Here is a 17,609-nt window from a genome sequence, read left to right on the forward strand (position 1 = left end):
AGACCACCTCTAAGGTCTCCTCTGGCTCCAACAATCTACTGAGGAGTCAAGCGTGTCCTGGGCCCGACGAGGGAATAAATATGGGAAGTAGAACAGAGGGGCTTGAGTACAGATTGAGTCTGCATTACAATTTTTACTGTTTTTTTCATGGAAACTCGGATTGCATTTTACTTCTCATCAAAATCACAAATGCTGTGCAAGTCATCCTGTAAATTTCCCTATGATTTCCCTCTCTTGCAGGTGGCAAATAGTAGAAGACCTGGCATTTAAGTTGGAGACTTTGGTTATCAATCATTTTAATACTGTCAACAACAATAAGAAAGAGGTGTTGTTTGCCTGGCCGGTGTGGCTTAGTGGTTTAGCCTCGACCTATGAACCAGGAGGTCATGGTTTGATTCCCAGTCAGGGCACATGCCCAGGCTGCGGACATGATCCCGAGGAGGCAGCCAATCAATAATTCTCTCATCATTGATGTTTCTATCTCTCTCCCTCTCCCTTCCTCTCTGAAACCAGTAAAACTATTTTTTTTAAAAGAAAGAGGTGTTGTTTCCTTGCTTGTTCGTCTCAGACATAGTTACAGGCTGGGTGAGTCATGGAAGATATGAGCATTGCCAATAAAAAATGTTTAACTTGGCATGTGTCAAGGGTAGCCTCAGAATTTCCCCACATAATGTAAATGGCAGAAAATATAATAAATTGCAAGTCAAGATTCCTTTTACATCATAATTGTCAGGAGACTCTCAGATCCAGGCTCTGGTTTCTGTTCTCATAGTTTGGGCTGAGCGTGGTCACACAGTCTAGGGGAGTCATTATTGTGCTGCGCTGCCTGTCACCGAACATCTCAGTGACAGACAGTTCATTTAATCTCTCTGAGCCTTGGTTTGCCTCATCTGTAAGACGGACATGATTATGATGCCCGTGACTTTGTTTTGACGATAAAGATAAATTATATGTGTAAAGGTGTATTATAAACTGCAAAGCCTCATACAGATGCCAGTTATTACTATAATGGGGTTGCACTCGGGACCTGATGGCTTAGAGTCTTGCTGATTTATCTGCTTGTTTACTTATCCATGGGGCTCCAGGAAAAACAGTGAAGAGTTGACTGATAGGACAGGAAGTAACAAGTGAAGGCTCACTCCAGGCGGAAGGAGTGTGGCAGGACGAGAAGGGCTGTTGCTGGGACTCTGCAGCCTGCCTGGTGGGGTGAGAAAAGGGGCAACAACAGAATTAGCCACACGCAGCCCAAGCATCTCCTCACCACTTAGAAACCCAGAGAGTTAGGGAGCTGCTGAAGAATACATGGCCAGGCACTTTGGTAACAATGGCTAAGGGGAGGCAAAAGGGGAGCCCTTGCCCTAGCTGGTTTGGCTCGGTGGATAGAGTGTCAGCCTGAGAACTGAAAGGTCCCAGGTTTTATTCCGGTCAAGGGCACATGCCAGGGTTGCCGGCTTGGTCCCCAGTAAGGGGCGTGCAGGAGGCAGCTGATCCATGATTCTGTCTCATCATCTCTCTCTCTCTCTCTCTCTCTCTCTCTCTCTCTCTCTCTCTCTCTCTCTCCCTCTCCCTTCCTCTCTGAAATCAATAAAAATATTAAAAAAAAAAAGCGGGGTGGAAGCCCTTCCACAAAATTTCACTAGAAAGTTTATTTCACCTCAAGATATTCCAATGCCTGGCTTGAACTGCTGAGTGCTTGTCTCATCTTGGGTTTAGTCTATTATCTGGTGGGCGAATGCCAGAGCCTGCTGATGACTCCTCATACAGTGACGACACTGGTCTTCCAGTGTCAAATATTTAACCAACATGTCAGAAAAAGAAGGTATACAAATGGCTGGAAAGCTCATGAAAAGGTGCTGAGCATAATTAGACATAAGGGAAATACAAATTAAAACCACAACAGCATAGCACATCACACTCTCTAAGAAGGCTAAAATCAAAGCCTGGCTATATCAGATGTTGGTGAGAATATGAAGCAAATGGAACTTTCACATGTTCCTGGTTGCACTGTGAAATGGTATCATTGCTTTGGAGAACTGTTTAGCAGTTTCTTATCAAAGTAAACATGCAGCTATCCTGTGACCTAAAAATTCTATTCCTGGGTATTTATCCAAGAGAAATGGGGAAAAAAAGTATTTCCCAAAAGACTTGCACAAGAATGTTTATAGTAACTCAATTTATTCATAATGCCTGATATTGAAAACACTCCAAACACTCATCAGCAGAGGAATGTGATAACAATTGTGGTATCCTAACTAATAAAAGAGAAACATGGTAATTAGCTGTACCTCTGCTACCCTTCCCATTGGCTAATCAGGGCGATATGCAAATTAACTGCCAGCCAAGATGGCGGCTGGAAGCCAGGCAGCTTGAAGCGAACATGAGACTTGCTTGCTTCAGTGACGGAAGACTCCAACCTTCCCCGCCTGCCGCTGCCAGCCTCTGAGCTTGCAGTTTGAAACATTGTTACAAATATAGAAGCTAAACAAAACCCCAGAAACCTGCTTTCAGCCAGCCAGGATCTCAGAGCTGGAGTTGAAACAGTGTTTCGATTATAGAACCCAAACAAACCAGATACCTGCTTTCAGCAGCCGAGGCCTCAGAGCTGGAGCCAAGCCTCAGAGCTAAAGCTGGCCCAGAATAAATTTAAAAAAAGAAAAAAAGGAGCGGTTGGGAGCTTCAGTCACCCGCCAGCCTGAAAACAGCCCTCAGCCCCTCACCCAGACTGGCCAGGAACCCCAGTGGGGACCCCCACCCTGAAGGGGGTGTGACCAGCTGCAAACAGCCATCAGCCCCTCACCCAGGCTGGCCAGGCACCCCAGTGGGGACCCCCACCCTGATCCAGGACACCCTTCAGGGCAAACCAGCCAGCCCCCACCCGTGCACCAGGCCTCTAACCTATATAGTAAAAGGGTAATATGCCTCCCAGCACCGGGATCAGCGGAGACGCGAGGCCTCCCGGCACCGGGATCAGCAGGACAGGGGGCAGTGCCCAAACCCCCTGATCGCCCTGCGGCTCTGTGTGTGACAGGGGGCGGGGCCACAACCTCCCTATCCACCCTGCTCTGTTCGTGACAGGGGAAGGCACCCCAACTCCCCAATCGGCCCTGCTCTGAGCCCGACCAGGGGCTGCACCTAGGGATTGGGCCTGCCCTCTGCCACCCGGGAGCAGGCCTAAGCCAGCAGGTCGTTATCTCCCGAGGGGTCCCAGACTGCGAGAGGGCACAGGCCAGGCTGAGGGACCTCTTCTCCCCCAAGTGCACAAATTTTTGTGCACCGGGCCTCTAGTCCTATCTAATAAAAGAGAAAAATGGTAATTGGCGTACGACGATACCCTTTTCATTGGCTAATCAGGGCTATATGCAAATTAACTGCCAACTATGATTGGCAGTTAACTGCCAACTATGATTGGCAGTTAACTGCCAACAAGATGGCGGTTAATTTGCATATGTAGGCACAATGCAGGGAGGCGAAAGGGAAAGCAGGAAGAAGCCCCCTGCCACTGACAGTGATCGGAAACCCAGGGGGGAGCTAAGAGCTGGGGGGCAGGGCAAAGGCGGCCCTGGGGCCGCCTTTGCCCTGCCCCCCAGCCATGATTGGAGAATCAGGCGCCTTTGCCGCCCTGGCCAGTGATAGCAGGAAGTAGGGGTGGAGCCAGCGATGGGAGCTGGGCACGGTCGAAGCTGGCAGTCCCAGGAGCTAGGGGTCCCTTGCCTGGGCCTAAAGCGGAGCCCATGATCGCGGGGCCGCTGCAGCTGCGGGTCCCCGCTGCCCGGGCCGGATGCCTAGGCCAGAGGCGTTAGGCCTGGGCAGGGGCGGAGCCTGCAATCCCGCGGAGCTGGGGGTCCCCTGCCCAGGCCTGACACCTCTGCTGGAGGCCTCAGGCCTGGTGAAGGGGCCGATCCGGTGATTGGTGATCGGAGGGTGATGAGGGTCAACTCCTCTGGCCGAGGCATCAGGCCTGGGCGGGGTCGGAGCCGGGGATTAGGGGGATATGATGGTCCCCTTGCCCAGGCCTGAAGCCTGGGTCAGAGGCGTCAGGCTTGGGCGGAGGGTGGAGCAAGCGATCAGAGGGAGATGGGGGTCCCCTGCCCAGGCATGATTCCTGGGCCGGAGGCCTCAGGCCTGGGCGGGGGCCAGAGCCAGTGATCAGGGGGAGATGGGGGTCCCCTGTCCAAGCCTGACACCTCTGGCGGAGGCGTCAGGCCTGGGCAAGGGGCCAATCAGGCGATTGGAGGGTGATGGGGGTCTACGCCTCTGGCCGAGGCATCAGGCCTGGGCAAGGGGCCGATCCTGCGATTGGAGGGTGATGGGGGTCAACGCCTGAGGGCTCCCAGTATGTGAGAGGGGGCAGGCTGGGCGGAGGGACACTCCCCTCCCCACACACACCCAGTGCACGAATTTCGTGCACCAGGACCCTAGTATATATATAAAAGCCTAAGCAACTGAACAACAAGTTGACAGGTCACTATGATGTGCACTGACCCCCAGGGGGCAGATGCTCAACACGGGAGCTGCTCCCTGGTGATGAGTGTGCTCCCGCAATGGGAGTGCCGCTCAGCTGACTGACCCATCCCTGAAGCCCAGCCCACCAGCCTGGCAGCAGCCACTCACTCCCTCAGTGGTCCTGCAGGTCCAATCTCCGGAGAACAGGCCAGGCACCAATGGACCGGCACTGCCAGCAGGATCTTGACAGCACTGCTGGCCTCCTGGAAGTCGGCCTCAGCACTGCTGCCGCTTCCCCTCTTTAGACACTCCACAAGGAAGAAATGATATAAAAGCAGCCACCAGGCACCAGGAGGCTCCCTATAACCTGCACAAACATCAGTGGGATGGATCCAGATCCCCTGCTGGCACGGGTGTCCCACCACCTGCCCGGAGGGCCCATCGCATCCCAGCCACCCCCCTTGGGATGGGCACCAGACGCAGGGCTCACGCTGGTGAGCACCATTGCAGTGGTGGAAGCCCACAGCAGGCACAGCAAGGCCAGGATAAGCAGGAGCAGCAGGCATCATTGGACTGTGGGTTTCAAGATCCCTGAAGGCCACCCTGAGGGACTCCACCTGTGCATGAATTCCTGCACCAGGACTCTAGGAAAGAAGAAGGAAAGAAAGAAAAGAAAGAAAGAAAGAAAGAAAGAAAGAAAGAAAGAAAGAAAGAAAGAAAGAAAGAAAGAAAGAAAGAAAGAGAAATAGAGAGAGAAAGAAAGAGCAGAAGCACTTCAAAAGAAAAATATAGAGTAGGTTTCATCAAAAACAGAACTATTAGCAGAGACTAAATACATTTAAATTAACTTAATTTTTAAAATTTAAGGAAAAGCCCCAGCCAGATAGAGCTCAATGGATAGAGTATTGGCCCTCAGACTGAAGGGACCTGGGTTCGATTCCAGTCAAGGGCATGTACCTGGGTCGCAGGCTCCATCCCGGCCCCGGTCAGGGCACGTGTAGGAGGCAACCAATCGATGTGTCTCTCTCACATCAATGTTTCTCTCTGTCTCTCCCTCTCCCTTCCATTCTGGGCCAGCTTTAGCTCTGAGGCAAATTAATAGAAAGCATACCCTCCAGTGAGGATTAACAAAGAAATTATTATTTCTATGAGAAGCAGATGCCACAGCAACAGGGACATGGGCACTTTCTTCCTAGAGGTTTATATTTCTAAGGGATGGCTGCCTGATCTTTGGGGGAAAACACATTTCTGGGTTGTAAAGCAGACAAAGGCTAACTCAGGAGGAGGTTTATAAAATGTATATTACATCAATTAGCACATTAAAATGTATATATAGTGTATCCCTTCAGGCATCTGTGCTTCACTCGGTGGGGCCATCCTTCCCAGTGCAAACTGCACAATGTTTAGCATCCTTTGCCCCACCACAAAATATCAGTGATGTCCAACTCACCCCCAGCATTGTGGCAACAAAAGAAAGAGAGTGAGGCGGGAGGAAGAGGGGAGAGAAGAAAACTGTCCTCGCAGGTTTTCAAATACCTCTTGGAAGGGATGATGCCCAGCTTAGGTGGCCAACTCACCTGGACTCGTTCAGAAAGTTTCCCTTTAACTTTCCTGATTTTAGCCTTGAAAGCCCCATGTTCCAGAAAACCCATCAACTCCAGGCAAACCAGCACTGTTGGTCACCCCAACCCCCCACCACACACATGCGTGTGCACTCACACACACTCATCATCATCAAATTATGTGCATGTGGCACTGGATTTGGACTCAGTTCGGTCCTTCACCAGCTCTGGGACTCAGCAAGTGTCTTTACAGCTTTGGTTGGGAGCTCTTTTGTCTGTTCCATGGAATCGTGCATCTGCACTGGTGTGACAACTCAGCACCAAATCAACCTCCTCTGGGAACTCAGGCCGCAGTACCCAGGCAATTTTCATTTCTCTCCTCTCAAATTAGCTTATTGTGCCCACGTGTTACTATATCCGGATCCCGCTGTGAGCAAGGAGGTGCCTTTGTGGTTCCTCATGCCCTGGCTGGTAGGTAGGAGGTGCTTGGCAAGGATTGGTTAATAGCTGTTGAATTAATCCCCTAACTCACTCGTGCCTCCGTCAGAGCTGCCACTGTGATGTCACAGCACTCCCTGTTGGCCTTCCTGGACTGAGTGTTTTCTCAGGATGACCGTCACCACGGACACAAGTGACCCCCACTTACTGGTGGACGTGTTCCCAGTGGGAGCTGCGTGAGCCTGCACCAGGGGTGTGATTTCAGGACTTTATTCACCCAAGTGTTCCCACCGGGGGCTCCTAACCAGTGCTCAGTCTCTTTCCCTTGTGCCAAGGAAACGTGCTCATGAGGTCTTCTCGGTCATTTCTCCTCAGTGGGAACCCTGCCGCTGGATTCAGCCTTGACAGGGTCTTGGAAGGCAGAGGGTGGGGAGACCAAGAAGGAAGTGGCCCTGGAGAAGGTCAAGGGCACCAGTGGTCATAATCAGGTTCCCTGGGCGTCTGACACAAGGTGACCTCCTCACACTGTCTCCTGGTACACACCCTGAGTCTGTACCCTGTGCACACGTGTAGTTGGCTGTTGTCCCCAACTAAACTTTATGACTCAGCCGTTCCTGAGGGCAGAGACTCTGATATAGTGCTGAACACAGACTGGTTGCTTCAAAAAAATTCTGCTTAAAAGGATAATTGTTCCAGAAGGACACTCTGCAGTGATACCGTACAGTTGATCGAATGGGACATTAATTACTTTTATAGAATACGCCCCCCAGAATTAAGTAATTTACCAACAGAGACATGGTCAGTGTCCCTCAGGCAGCTTCAGCTGTGAACCACTGTGAGTGCCCCAAGCAAGGGAATCGGTCCGCTGAGTTGGGGGAAGTTGGGGGTTGAAGGTTCTGTGGTCCAGGAAAGGAAAGGAGGTGAACTTAGATGGCAGAGAGACTGACGTAGGGTTAAACTAATGCTGCAAAGTTACCAAGTGCCTCTCCTGAAACTACTGTACCCAGCAGACCCTTTACCTCATCAAATTTTTCAATTAAATTTGAAACGATTATTTTTATCAGAAATCAATGACAGAGTTGCCAGGTAAAATATCATATGCCCAAATGTGTTCCAAATATTGCATAGGACTTATGCCTTAAAGAACTGGTCATTATTGCCCTCACTCAGTTGGTTGGACAAAGTCCTGTACATCAAAAGATTGCAGATTTGATCATACCAGAGGCAACCGATTGATGTTTCTCGCTCTCTCTCTCTCTCTCTCTCTCTCTCTCTCTTTCTCTCTCTCCATCCCGCTTTTTCTGACATCAATTACGAGAAAACATATCCTTCCATGAGAATTTTTAAAAACATGGTAATTATTTATCTCGAATTCAAATGTAACTGAGCTATCTGTGTGGTCTTTTTATTGAGTTTTAGAGAGAGAATCGTTGATCAGTTGCCTCCTGTACACGCCCTGACCGGGGACTGAACTGACAACTTAGGTATGTGCCCTGATTGGGAATCGAACCCACAACATTTTGGTGCACGCAATGACGCTCCAACCAACTGAGCCACCAGCCAGGGCAGCTGTCTGTGTTTTCATTTGCTAAATCCGGCCATGCTAGTCAATGAGGTGTAGGATTCATTTCATGGAAATCCAAGAATTCCAGCTCACCTCCATGGAAATACCTTTAAAGAGACACAACCCTTAACTTACACATACACACATCAGACCGCAAGATGCAGAGAATCGCTCTTCCTTTAATGTATGTCATGTTATTTTGACAACCTTCAGGTCAAACTCAGATTCTCAGTTATAAGCGCATTGGCTCATTTTATCTGTGGAACAGATGAGGCCTCCTGCATGAAAATGACCTTGGGGTTGATCTGAAGTGTTAGAAGCCGTGTCTCTTGAAGTATTTGGCTCGTGCAAGGACATCATTGCAGAAGTCACAGCCCAGGTCCTGGCTGCTTCTGACATAGCTGGGCCCTCCGACGTAGGCACAGAGCCCCCCTGCAAGGGCGAGACAGGTTAATGCTGACCCCACAGCCCTCAATGCTTCAGGGTGCTCATCAGTCAACTTAGGTTCCCTTTCCTCGTGCTCACCAGGAAGCAGTGAGGTCCGGGGGAATCTGGCACCTGTATTACATTGGTCCCTATTGTTCCCTGCCGTAAAGCGCAGACCCGGGGTTCCCCCTACCTCTCAGGCACTGGTCGGGGCTCCAGGTCGGGAACCTCCTCTGGATTTCTTTGATTCTAACAGTCAGGACCTCAGTCATCTGGGACAGCTGCGACTCGCTGATCCAGGTAGTGGGGGCATAGTGGCCAGTGTCCTAGAGGGGGGCGGGCAGAGGAGAAGCCAGGTGAGCGGGGAGGCGGGTGATGTGGCTTCCTACTGTCAGTGCTTTCTCATGTCCCTTCCCTTTCTCTCCTCCTCCTGCGGAAGAACAAGGCCACTTCCCGTCTCCCTGGGGACAAGCAGTAAAGCGACAAGATTTGGACAAAGGAAGGAAGGAGCAGCCAGGCGAGAGGCAGGCTGGAAGCCAAGGCTGACAGGGAGGGGTGGTTCCCGCCTGAAGCCTTCAACGCCGCAACCACAAACCCTCCAACAGCTCAGAAAGGGTTTCCTATCGGGACTTGTAATTATCCTTCCAGACAATCCGAAGGTCTAAAGGTACCACTAACTTTTGTCCCACGCCCCTGGTTACCATTCCATATATGTTTCACTGTATTTAGAAGTATCTGACTCAGGGAAATTCTTTCTTCATCTCTTTTCCCAAGAACAAGGTTTTACAAAGGAGGCAGAGCAGGGCGGCTGGGACGATGTGGCCCTCAACCACCCAGGCTGTCCTTGGTCCCAAGCTGCGTTTTCCGGCTGCCCTGTGACTTTACAGCAATGACAACCTTCTCATAAACTCACTTTCTCATAGGCCCAAATTCATCAGATTATTGGATACTTTTAAATTGTATGGTGTCATACAAAGTACTAATGGGAAGCCAATTTAAAGTTCATTGAGGAATACTTTTTCCTAAAAGTTTAAGCAATGACTGCACTACTGACAGGTTTCTCAACAACTATCACAATGTGACATGTAATAGAAAAGACTGTGGTCCCATCATCTCCCCTGCCATCACCCATTCTCCCCGCACAGCTAATTCCACAGCAGGTTAATTATGACCAGCGCCCTGAAGTCTATGAGGCAGATTCCTGCAAAAATAAAACTTGAGGCCCTGGCCGGGTCACTCAGTTGGTTAGAGTGTTATACTGATACGTCAAGGTTGTGGGTTTGATTCCCTGTCAGAGCACATACAAGAATCAACCAATGACTGCATAAATAAGTAGAACAACAAATCAATGTTTCTCGCTCTCTCCTGTTCTCTCTCTCTCTCTAAAAAAAAATCAATAAGTAAAAAGTTGTTTTAAAAAGCATGTGACCTACATCTACACGATGGAATACTATGCTGCTGTAAAAGAAGGAACTCTTACCATTTGCAATGGCATGGATGGAACTGGAGAGCATTATGCTAAGTGAAATAAGCCAGTCAATGAAGGAAAAGTACCACATGATCTCACTCATTCATGGATAATAGAGACCATTATAAACTTTTGAACAATAATAGATACAGAGGCAGAGCTGCCTCAAACTGATTGTCAAACTGCAGCGGGAAGGCCAGGAAGGGTTGGGGGGCAGAAGGGAAGGGGGTAAGAGATCAACCGAAGGACTTGTATGCATGCATATAAGCATAACCAATGGACATAAGACACTGGGGGGTAGGGGAGGCCAGGGGATTGTCAAGGGCGAGGGGGGGGGAGGACACATATGTAATACTCTTTGTAATAATTTAAGCAATAAAACAATTTAAAAAAATAAAAGAAAAAATAAAAGAAAAAGCATGTGACCTTCAGAACTAAGAACTATGTGGAAAAGACAGGGATAAAGGAATTTGAATTTGCTGAGAATCTACTTTTTCACATTATTTCATTGAATCTTCATAATGATGCTGAGGGTAGCATTTTCTAGGCAAGGAAACTGCAGCCCAGGGAGATTAAATGCTTTACCCAAGGTCATGTGATTACAAAATATCAGAGCAAGGATTCGATCTATGGTATTTCTCTTGCAGAGCCTCACCAGAAACCCAGAATAGGGTAACAATGATGACACCCTGGACACGGCCTAACTTACTTGGAAAAGGAATCGTGGCTCAAAATGAAGCAGAAATGGTGCTGCTCGTCCCTCTCAGGCAGAGAGCCTGCGGGGCTGCCCCAGGAGTACCATCTGCACAACAAATCCCAAGGTGCCCCTTTGGAGCTGTGCCATGCAGCACAGTGGCCACCTGGAGAGTTACCTGCACCACCCTGACTCCATCATCCACATTGCCCCCCTGGACCAGAAGGTTGCCGCCAGGATACCCCCTGGACACGACACCAGCGATCACTGCAGGATCCACACAGTACTTTTGGCCAACGGTGCGCATCATGGGTTGATATCTCAGGAGGTACGGCATATCGATCTCAGCCAGCCTCTCAGAAGCACGGACTCCTACAGCAAACACAGAAGGAAGGTGTGGCTGGGTGTGACTTATGCCCAAACCGGAGCTCAAAGGGAGAGAGAAAATACACGCCAAGTCTCAGGGCAGCAGCTGAGGACTGAGAAGCCATGTTCGGGTCTGAGACCCCTGGTGGCCATTCCTGGCACTGAGATGAAGAGTCTCCTTTGAGCCTGAGTTGGCATCCCCTGAGGCAGTGTCCTTTGTGGCCACCAGCGCCTCAGCTGGGGCAGCTCGCCTCCTCCCAGAGAATCTCATGGGCACAGGCCCCACTGGCCCCATCCTAAGCATCCAAACAGACTTGCCCGATTAAATGCACGCCCATCAGCTACGACAAGCACACGATGTGAGGGAGGAATTCTCCCATACCCTTCCAGCAGTCCTTGGAGAGCTTTCCTGACAGGTGTGCTCACTCTAGCCCACCTTTCCACCCTACAGTGACTCCCAGCAATCATGTGGGCTTAACCCTTTAGGAAATACCAAGAGTGCTGGGCAAAAGTGAAAACCAAGCCCACTTCCCCAGGCAGCCCACCTAACCTTCTCAGCACTTCTGTGGTTTCAAAAGCACCCTCGGGCACATGACGGACCGGAGTCCGAAACAACACTGTAATGTAGGTACTATTATCCCCATTTCAGCAGAGGCTCAGGGGAGCTAAGGGACTTCAGAGCCAGCACTCAACAACATCTTTGGACTCCGTGTCCAGTGCTCTTTCCACCACTCCGTAGGGTGGGACTGTGGGAAACAGTGGGGACCAACAGGGTATGTTGAGAGGATCGAAACCTGTGGGGAATGCCTGGGGGCATCGGTGTGGGGCACCAGGGCAGGGGCAGAGTCCTGTTGGAGCCACCCTTGCCTGAAGGAATCACTTTCTGAGAGGAAGGAAGAGGAGGAGGGGGGCGAGGTGGACAATGAGGTTCTAGCTACCACAGTAGTTCAGGCCTCGGCGTCTTCCAATCCCACAAGATGCCCCGGGCGTGTCGAGGGTTCGGATGTTTCCGTAGCATCCCCAGTTGCCACTTTCAGATGAGTCTACAAATTGAGAAAATGTCAACCTAAGACATTGAACTAGAGCAGTTCTGGTCGTCCTTCTGCCCATGAATGCAGCGACATGAATAAACAGAGCTGTACTGAAATCTGTGACAACGAGAAGTTCACTCCGCAATGGAAACCCTCCTGCAATTTACAGTACAGTGACTAAGAAATCATCACAGAACCTCCTGGGTACTAAATCCTCACCTCAGATCCTGCAGAGGAACTGCTGGTGCATGTCTCCTTGCAAAGCTCTGGGGTTGTCCAAAGCTGTTGAGTGGGTGTCTTGGGGTCAAATCAGAGATTGTGCATCCTGTAAGCTAGGTCTTATCTTCATCGGATGTGAACTCTCAGCACTTCTCCCTCACATACGCCTAACTTGTTGGTCTGTGAGATACTATGTCTGCTCTGGAGAAACACGTATAAAGCCTGGGCCTCCCTGGGCTTTCAGCCCAGACCCCAAGCAAAGGGACTGCTGGTAAGTGTAACTTGGAGCTGGCTTCCCTGCTCTTGGCGCACAGCTGCGTGGGTGCTTACGACCGACCGCAGACGGGGAGGGTATGTGGTGAGGTTTGAGGCCTCCCTCCTTCCACTTTTCTCTCTCTCTCTTTGCCCTTTATTCTCGCTTTCTTTAACTACCACTCATTCCTGGCACTGAAGGGGAGGAGAAATTTTACACAAAGACCACTAAGGAGAAGGGCGTTCCCGAGAATTCACCACGCACATCGGAAGGAGGGCACACGCGCCAGGTATAAGATACCTACAGGTGGCAAGAAATTGCCCCTTGAGATCATCACCCCACTGTTATAAGCCTGTAAGGACTTCTTATTAGATTACTCTTTTTGATGTGTTTTATTCTTTCATGAAAGTAGTTTATATCGTTAAATCTTAATGAGTGCAGGTCTATTGCTTATGATCATATGTGTTCTGCATGTTTACTAAATGTAGTTTAAGGTTCTCTTCTAAGACCTTTATAGGGTTGAATCTGAGAATACTAGTATTTTGGAGTACATACTTCTACTCTTAAAATATTTGATGAATAATCTAAGAGAAATGAGAAAATGAAATGACATGGTCTTTCGTGAGTATACTCAAAACTAAATGAGTCAACGTGCCCATTTTTATGTTTTAATAAGGACACCCTACTTTTGTAATTGGTGACAAATACCCTTCATAGTATCTAGTTGTGTCATTCATTGCTCCCTGCTTCCTAGACGCTCCCTAACCACATCACATGTCCCTCCAAGTTCCTTATACTGCATTCCCAAAATTCCTTATAGGAATTTAAAAATATGTGTTGAATAAATAGGTCAACAAATAAGTGAATGAATGTAAGACTGACCCCATCTGAGAAATCTGTAGAATTTAGAGCCAGGAAAAGAAATTGCTTTTCTTGAGGAACTATGTTTCCTCCCTTTATTTCTCTAAAAGCATGTACTTTCCCTTTTTTGCCCAGCTACAAGGAAACAGGACCAAATCTGAAATGCAAGCATTGCAACTATGTCCGCCTCGATGGTTAGCTTAGTCACATCCCCTGGACCCCCTCAGTGCTAGTTTTCTGAGTTACATTTGTCTTATCGTTGTAAGCCGCCTCAACCCTCCCATGGAAATATATGCTCGATTAATTAATTCAACAAGTACTTTGGTGGAAGGGTTTCTGTAGAGAAACGATGAGCAGTTACCAATGGCAACGCCGTGCGACCGCCCCCGCCTTCGGGAGAAGCCCTCCTCCTGTCCCCTGTGGGCCCGAGAGCGGCTGCTCCTCGGCCTGTTACTCCTCCGGGAGCTGGCGGACAGCTTAGGAAAAACAACATTTCCACTGCAGTTTCCCGTATCCGAGTACCACTAGGACCCTGTGCGAATCCTTCCATCTCCAAGGTCATTTGGGAAAATGAAACACACTCACCGGTGAGGGCAAGGAGCCCCAGGAGCAGCCACAGCACAGACATACTGATGATCCGACGCCACGGGCCCTACAGTGATTTCAAAATACAAATTAGCTCCAAGATGTGAAAATATCAATTGGCGCCATAACAGCCTGCAATGTTCCTAGGGAAAGGTGTGGGGAAAGGAGAACAAGTTTCCCCAGGAGCTAAGAAAATCAATGGCTTGAATCATAACGAAAAAAAGCAAAAGCGGGATGCCTCTCCACGCCTCCTCTCCATTGGCTTAAAAGGACGAGACGCCTGCTCGGCCCACAGGGACCAGGGTGCCTTGGCCTCAGCCGGGTCACGGTGCCCTGACTCCCGGCCCCGATCGGCACGTTTCCGACGCGTGTGCCCGGTCCCAGGAGTCTCGTTATTATCAAAAGATAATGCGAAAGGAGAGAACTTGTGTCCGTGTTTCTCTTCACTGGGTTCCTCCTTCAGGTGAGAGGAAAGGCCACTCTCCCCTCGGTGTCTCAGAACGTATTCTTTGCTTCGGTTGTTGGAAGGCACTGTAAGGCATTGCCCACCGCTCTAAGCCCAGCCTGGGGGCTCAGACCCCCTTGAGCCACGGTGCCATTCCCACTTTGTAAAACTCCTGGACAGGAGCAAACTCGGCCGGGGGCGGGGGGGCGGGGGGGCGGGGAGTAGGAAAGACAGGCTACTTCCACCACAAGCTGAGTCCCCGTGAAGGCAGGTCCTGGGCAGGGGTCCGGGAGTGGACCCCGAAGTGCTCACTTCAGGGGAGGCCTGACACTGGTCACCATTGAGGACTGGCCTCCCACTTGCTCTCATGCACTTTCTCTTTCATCCCAACATTCCTCCAATCACCGTTCACATGTCCAAAGAGCCTGGTTCCCCCACCAGCTGCCAAACGAATACACCAACGCCACGCAGCCCAGTTTCCTAGTTTGCCGTTGACCCCGGGGAGTGCTGGTGGAGCAGCCACCTGCCCCCACTTCCTCCGCCCCCCACAGCTCCTCCCACCGCAGGCGTTCCCATCGCCTCCCTAGGGCGCTGAGCCTGGCTACCTGTCATTTGGAATCATTACTATCATTACAGGTCGGAGTGTGCATTTAAACGCGGCATTCGTCACTTTCATCATGCTTTTCTCGTCTTTTGTGTCAAGGTTGTTCTTATGGGTGGTTCCTTGCAAACACCCAGAGAGATTACGTCTCAAGACAAAGGAGAGACTGTGCGGTGGGTGCTAGACTCTTTGGTGGGGGGATCACTTCGTAAGTCCAACCACTATACTGTCCACCCGAAAGTGTTATCACATTGGATGTCAACTATAATGGGAAATTTTTTTAAATTAAAAACCAAAAAGATGAAGGAGTAGTAAGGACGACATCTGAGTGAAGGGCTCTTACACGGAGGGGTTGTGTGGCCCTCAGACGCGCCACTCGGTCCTCTCCCCTGCAGCGTTGAGATGCTCTGCCTGATTCCCTGGAGTTGAGCAGGGAATGTCATGCTGAGTCCCAACCCCAAGAGAATACAGGGACTGGAGTTTTGGCTGGGTCTGCAGGAACTCTCTGTTCAATCACCCAACGGGAGTCATTTATTCAGCACCACTGAGCCCCCAGCTCTGACCGAGAGAGGACACTCAGTCCTGGAGAAAGAGCCACTTCCACGAGGAAAAGCTCAGAGAAAGTTCATCTTTACAGAGACTCCCCCCTGGCTTTATGGAAAGAACCCTGAGAAAAAAGCACTGCTCGCATCCAGATGCTACACTCAGGGCATTTTGCTGCTTTTCTAGGGGGAAAAACAAACGAAACAAAAAATAACAGCACTTCCTCTTGGAAACCCAAGTGGAAAAATGGGAAGAAAGTCCCTCGTTCTCCAAGCCTAAGGAAATGTCTGTTGAGAAACACTTGAATGAAAAGTCTAGGTCAGTGGTCAGCAAACCGCGGCTCGCGAGCCACATGCGGCTCTTTGGCCCCTGGAGTGTGGCTCTTCCACAAAATACCGACTTCTGCGCATGGGCCACGAAGTTTCAATCGCACTGTACGTGCGTGCCCGCACATGGTATTTTGTGGAAGACCCACACTCAAGGGGCCAAAGAGCCGCATGTGGCTCTCGAGCCGCGGTTTGCCGAACACGGGTCTAGGTAAATACACAATTACTTAAAAACACAGAGTTCCTTTCTGTCGTTTCTCCGATTACATCAGGAAAGAGCAAGATGCAACAATGGGCATGAACACCGCATGCTGATACCAGCAGCTCCATGGCCCAGCTCCACAGGAGCGGGAAAGTACTGGGTTTAGAAGGGATTGCCAGGCATTGCTGGGCTGTCGCAGGGGGCGGGGCGCGGGGGGTGTTACCTATGACTAATCTGTCAATACCCCTGTGGCTCCCAGCACTGGAAACCACTATGAAGATGCCTGGCCAAGACCGGGCAGGGCTCATGACACCCACCCAGCACATGGTCCACGTGACACCCATCCCCTCCCTTCTGGAGAGCAAACCAGTGACAAACAGCATGCCAGTGTCAACAGGCTGGAGCAGCAGGCCTGCTGGGCACCCTGGAGACTGACACCCTGAGCCTCCCTCGGGGACAGTTCAAGGTCACTGCTCTCTCCACCGTGTCCTCTGCAACTCCCACGGCATCATTTAGGTGTGTCAGGCACAACGAGCTAGTTCTTCCTCCCTTAAATAGTTGTTTTGGGAAAAGTAGGAATAAAGCTCTTTGGTCTTTAGTTCCCCCCACCATGAGCCCCTCATCTTGTTCCATGAATTCTCTCTGAGATCTTCGCCCTAAACCCGGATCCACAGCCACCTGGTCCAGGGGGTCCTCAGCAGCCTGCAGTGTGCATTGTGGTGACACCCTGTGGTGCCGGGAGATGGAAGTGCCTGTGCCCCACTGTGGCCCCACTTGGTCCTGGAGAGCTGAGAACTGCTGTGCCCGTCCGCCTCGGGCATGGTCTCCCACTCCGCGTTGCACTGCCACCCGGGTTTGTGGCCACCTCGTCTTGTTGCTTGCTCGCTGTGTGCTGACAGGCCTTTCCATCAATCACATTCCAGTCCCATACCCTCCGCTGTCTCGCCCTTCCGCTCGCTCCCCACACACACAACACCCCGGCCCATTGCCTCACAGACAGCTAGGCCCCAACAGGCCTCACATTAGTGACAGTCATGCTGGCGGGGCTCAGTTGTTTGAGCGTTGTTTGAGCGTCGTCCCATGTACCGAAAGGTCACCCGTTTGATTCCCAGTCAGGGCACATCCCCAGGTTGCAGGTTCATTCCAGCGGTGGAAGGTAACTAATCGATGTTTCTCTTTCACACTAATGTCTCTCTCTCTCTCTCTCTCTCTCTCTCTCTCTCTCTCTCTCTCTCTCTCTCCCCTCCTTCTCTCTCTAAAACTAATAAAAACATATTTTAAAACATTTTTTAAATCTTCATTAAAAATATTAATGACAGTCACAAATATAACACGTCTCTGCCACTAGGATCACATATCCTTGAGAAAAATCTAGCATTTTAAAGTAAAATAGAGGCTTTTAAACACACTTTTTGCAGAGTTGCATGTTCACGTGGTCTGTGAAAATACGATTTACTGAATTTGGATTGTGGGCCCAGAAGAGCTCAGAGGTTCCATGGCTTCTCTTCACACCCTGTAGACAAAGCCTCCCCGAGTGGAGCCAGCCTGGAAGGGTGCCTCCCCCGAGAGGCCCCTGTGCCGC

General features: G+C 50.3%; 1 protein-coding gene across 1 annotated transcript; it reads right to left on the reverse strand.

Annotated features, from left to right (window-relative positions):
• Nucleotides 1-8,177: 8,177 nt before the first annotated feature.
• On the reverse strand, nucleotides 8,178-14,049 carry LYG1 (lysozyme g1). The gene is made up of 5 exons (XM_059660690.1): nucleotides 13,911-14,049; nucleotides 11,900-12,004; nucleotides 10,774-10,967; nucleotides 8,627-8,759; nucleotides 8,178-8,439 (listed from the first exon to the last, which is right to left on the reverse strand). Exons 1-5 carry the CDS (start codon nucleotides 13,951-13,953, stop codon nucleotides 8,321-8,323), a joined length of 594 nt encoding a protein of 197 aa, XP_059516673.1. The 5' UTR covers nucleotides 13,954-14,049; the 3' UTR covers nucleotides 8,178-8,320.
• Between the last annotated feature and the right edge of the window lie 3,560 nt (nucleotides 14,050-17,609).

This window comes from Myotis daubentonii, chromosome 12 (assembly GCF_963259705.1).
Source record: "Myotis daubentonii chromosome 12, mMyoDau2.1, whole genome shotgun sequence".
Lineage (NCBI taxonomy): Eukaryota > Metazoa > Chordata > Mammalia > Chiroptera > Vespertilionidae > Myotis > Myotis daubentonii.

Bases quoted from the DNA above. Each gene is read 5' to 3' on its own strand.
- LYG1 (XM_059660690.1), bottom strand. From the start codon at position 13,953: ATGTCTGTGCTGTGGCTGCTCCTGGGGCTCCTTGCCCTCACCG. The intron at 8,760-10,773 runs GTAACTCTCCAG...GCCCCCCTCTAG, and splicing joins ATGGAGTCAGGGTGGTGCAG to GACACTGGCCACTATGCCCC. The intron at 8,440-8,626 runs GTAGGGGGAACC...TCGCCCTTGCAG, and splicing joins CCCCGACCAGTGCCTGAGAG to GGGGGCTCTGTGCCTACGTC.